The following is a 2304-nucleotide window of genomic DNA, read 5'->3' as shown; positions in this document are numbered from 1 at the left end:
TCTGGATGGTCTGGTAACCCCCCGTACCTATCACAAAGTGTAAATCAGCTCTGAATCAGTAGCAAAGTCAGTATATTTTTTTTCATGACCCCTACTATGTTCATGTCACATTTAAGAATTCGCAGTCTGCGTTTTGGGGTGAGTCGTTCGAGCATGATTTTCTTTGTTATGAACTCCTTCTGAAGTGTTAGGGCCCTCTGCGCGACGCAAGTCAGTCTGATCAGAGCTGACTCGGGTCGAGCACCTCATCCTGGGATTTTAAAATTTTTAGTTTAAAAGGACCGTTACAACAATTACACAATGGAGATTGAATCTTCTTTAGGCAATGAGCTTATGATGGAATGAAAAATATCCCTTTTTGCCGATAAAAATTAATTGTGAAATTTTAGTTTTTGTTGCAGATGAGGTGTGACAACTTCAGTATGGATTGCATATAGCAACTCGGCCTGCAACCCACTCATATATGGTCTCATGAACAGGAAGTACAGGGAGGCATTCTTTGAGATCATCAGTTAGTACCATCATCATCATCTTCATCACAATAAAGACTATTCGGAAAATGGGGAGCTCTTTGATTCATTATCTTTCGTGAATACTTTTTTTCGGTTTCTATGCTATGTGTGAACATAATGCGTCTTTTTGCACACACTGACCTTTATCAGTGCAAAAAAAGACGCATTGTTATAAATAATGCGTCTTTTTGCACTGATAATGGTCAGTAAAGCTTACTAAGAGTTGCAGCATATTTGATCAGGAAACTTTTCATCGGCTGAAACTTCCAGACTAGACGTCAAAAGAACTGAACATTAATTGTGTGAAAAATTGCTTTCTAAACGTGATCAAAAGTTGGTGTAGTATCACAATTTTTACTCTGCTAAATCATAGGGTGCTAATTTAAATTTGATTAGTATATTTATTATGCTACGGTCAACCAGAGGGAAAATCAGCCTTTGCTGTTTAGACTCCTGCTGTTCACGTCTAAAATCAGAACGCCTTCTCAATTCAGTGAAAAAATCAACAGAAAACAAAGCGCAGCAAACAGACGGAGGCCGATTTGCGCAAGAAACAACCGACAAAAGAGACAACCAACAAGCTGCAACTGAAGAACCCTGGGTGGGTTTTAAGACCTCAGAGGTGAACTTCGGGGACCTTAGGATAGCTGTGAGCAAGGTTGTTTATGATGAAAATGATGAAATGAATGACGATGATGGGCGTGAACAACAAGCATATCTTTCGACAACTGTGGCGGAGATTTCAGGCGGATATCCGGAACGAAAAAGAGGCTCATCCAATACTACCACAACTACAATTAGGTGAGCTGGACAATTTTAGGTTTTGTAAAACTTCTCTTTTATCAAATCCAAGTAGTAGGCAAAATAAAGTTTTAGCTTTTCTTTCATATCTATAATTCAGATTTTTTCCCAATGTAAATGTTTCTCCACTTGTCCATTTGTAAAAAAACAATGTGAAGTTTTTTTTTTAAAAAAATATTGCTGCACAGAAAAATTTTTTTAATATCAAGTTGCATTTAACGATTGCTTTCGTTCAGAAATCAATATCTATTTTTGTCTTTTTGTCTTAAAAATGTATCATTTTTTATTATGTTTCAGGACAAGCAGTCTTCCCAGTGACCATTCCCCTATCAAGGAAAACTTCAGAATTGTGTGATCAGAGTACAAAATGCAGACATTGGAACTGAAAGCTACATGGATGACTGAACTTTCTCTCCACTTTCCCACCCCCTCATCTCACTAAATGTCCTTCTGTAGATTTGTGTCAGTTTTGTAAAGCAAGATATTCAATTGGCAATAAATTTGGCTGTCATAACTATGGTCATTAACACAATAGACCAAAATTTTAATGAATCGAAGATCATCATTTTATTTTTCTAAACATGAAATAGGTTTGCTATTTGCTTGCGTTCTCCCACTTTGGTCAGGTAAGAACAAAAACTCGTGCTTGGAGGAATGGACATTTTTTGAGTGTTTATTCTGGATTGCCTCAACAACTGAGGTTCTCCCCACTTGACCAATTAAGAACTAAAAGATGAGCACCTCAAAAGTTAGATGTTTTTGAAAGAGCAGAAAAATATTAAAATTTGAAACCAAAATTTCGGACATTTTTCTATTTGTATGGATCGTTTTATGGAAGGCAAAAAGAGCCATTAAGCATTTAAATGTATAAAACATACATCAAATATTTGTATTTATAATCAACAAACCGGTACCAAAATAAAAAAAATCTCAAAGAAAATGCTTGTGTCTTAAATAAAAACGCTTAAAATATTAAAAGTAAAGTACATTA

General features: G+C 35.8%; 1 protein-coding gene across 1 annotated transcript; it reads left to right on the top strand.

Annotated features, from left to right (window-relative positions):
* The first annotated feature begins 394 nt into the window (after positions 1-394).
* LOC142357815 (uncharacterized) lies at positions 395-1822 on the top strand. The gene is made up of 3 exons (XM_075409335.1): positions 395-511; positions 962-1313; positions 1611-1822. The coding sequence occupies exons 1-3, from the start codon at positions 472-474 to the stop codon at positions 1666-1668; spliced, it is 450 nt and encodes a 149-aa protein (XP_075265450.1). The 5' UTR covers positions 395-471; the 3' UTR covers positions 1669-1822.
* The last annotated feature ends 482 nt before the right edge of the window (positions 1823-2304 follow it).

This window comes from Convolutriloba macropyga, unplaced genomic scaffold (assembly GCF_964194025.1).
Source record: "Convolutriloba macropyga unplaced genomic scaffold, txConMacr16.3 SCAFFOLD_4931, whole genome shotgun sequence".
Classification (NCBI taxonomy): domain Eukaryota; kingdom Metazoa; phylum Xenacoelomorpha; order Acoela; family Convolutidae; genus Convolutriloba; species Convolutriloba macropyga.
The sequence above is the reverse complement of the archived record's forward strand: the minus strand, read 5'-3'. Positions and strand labels throughout refer to the sequence as shown.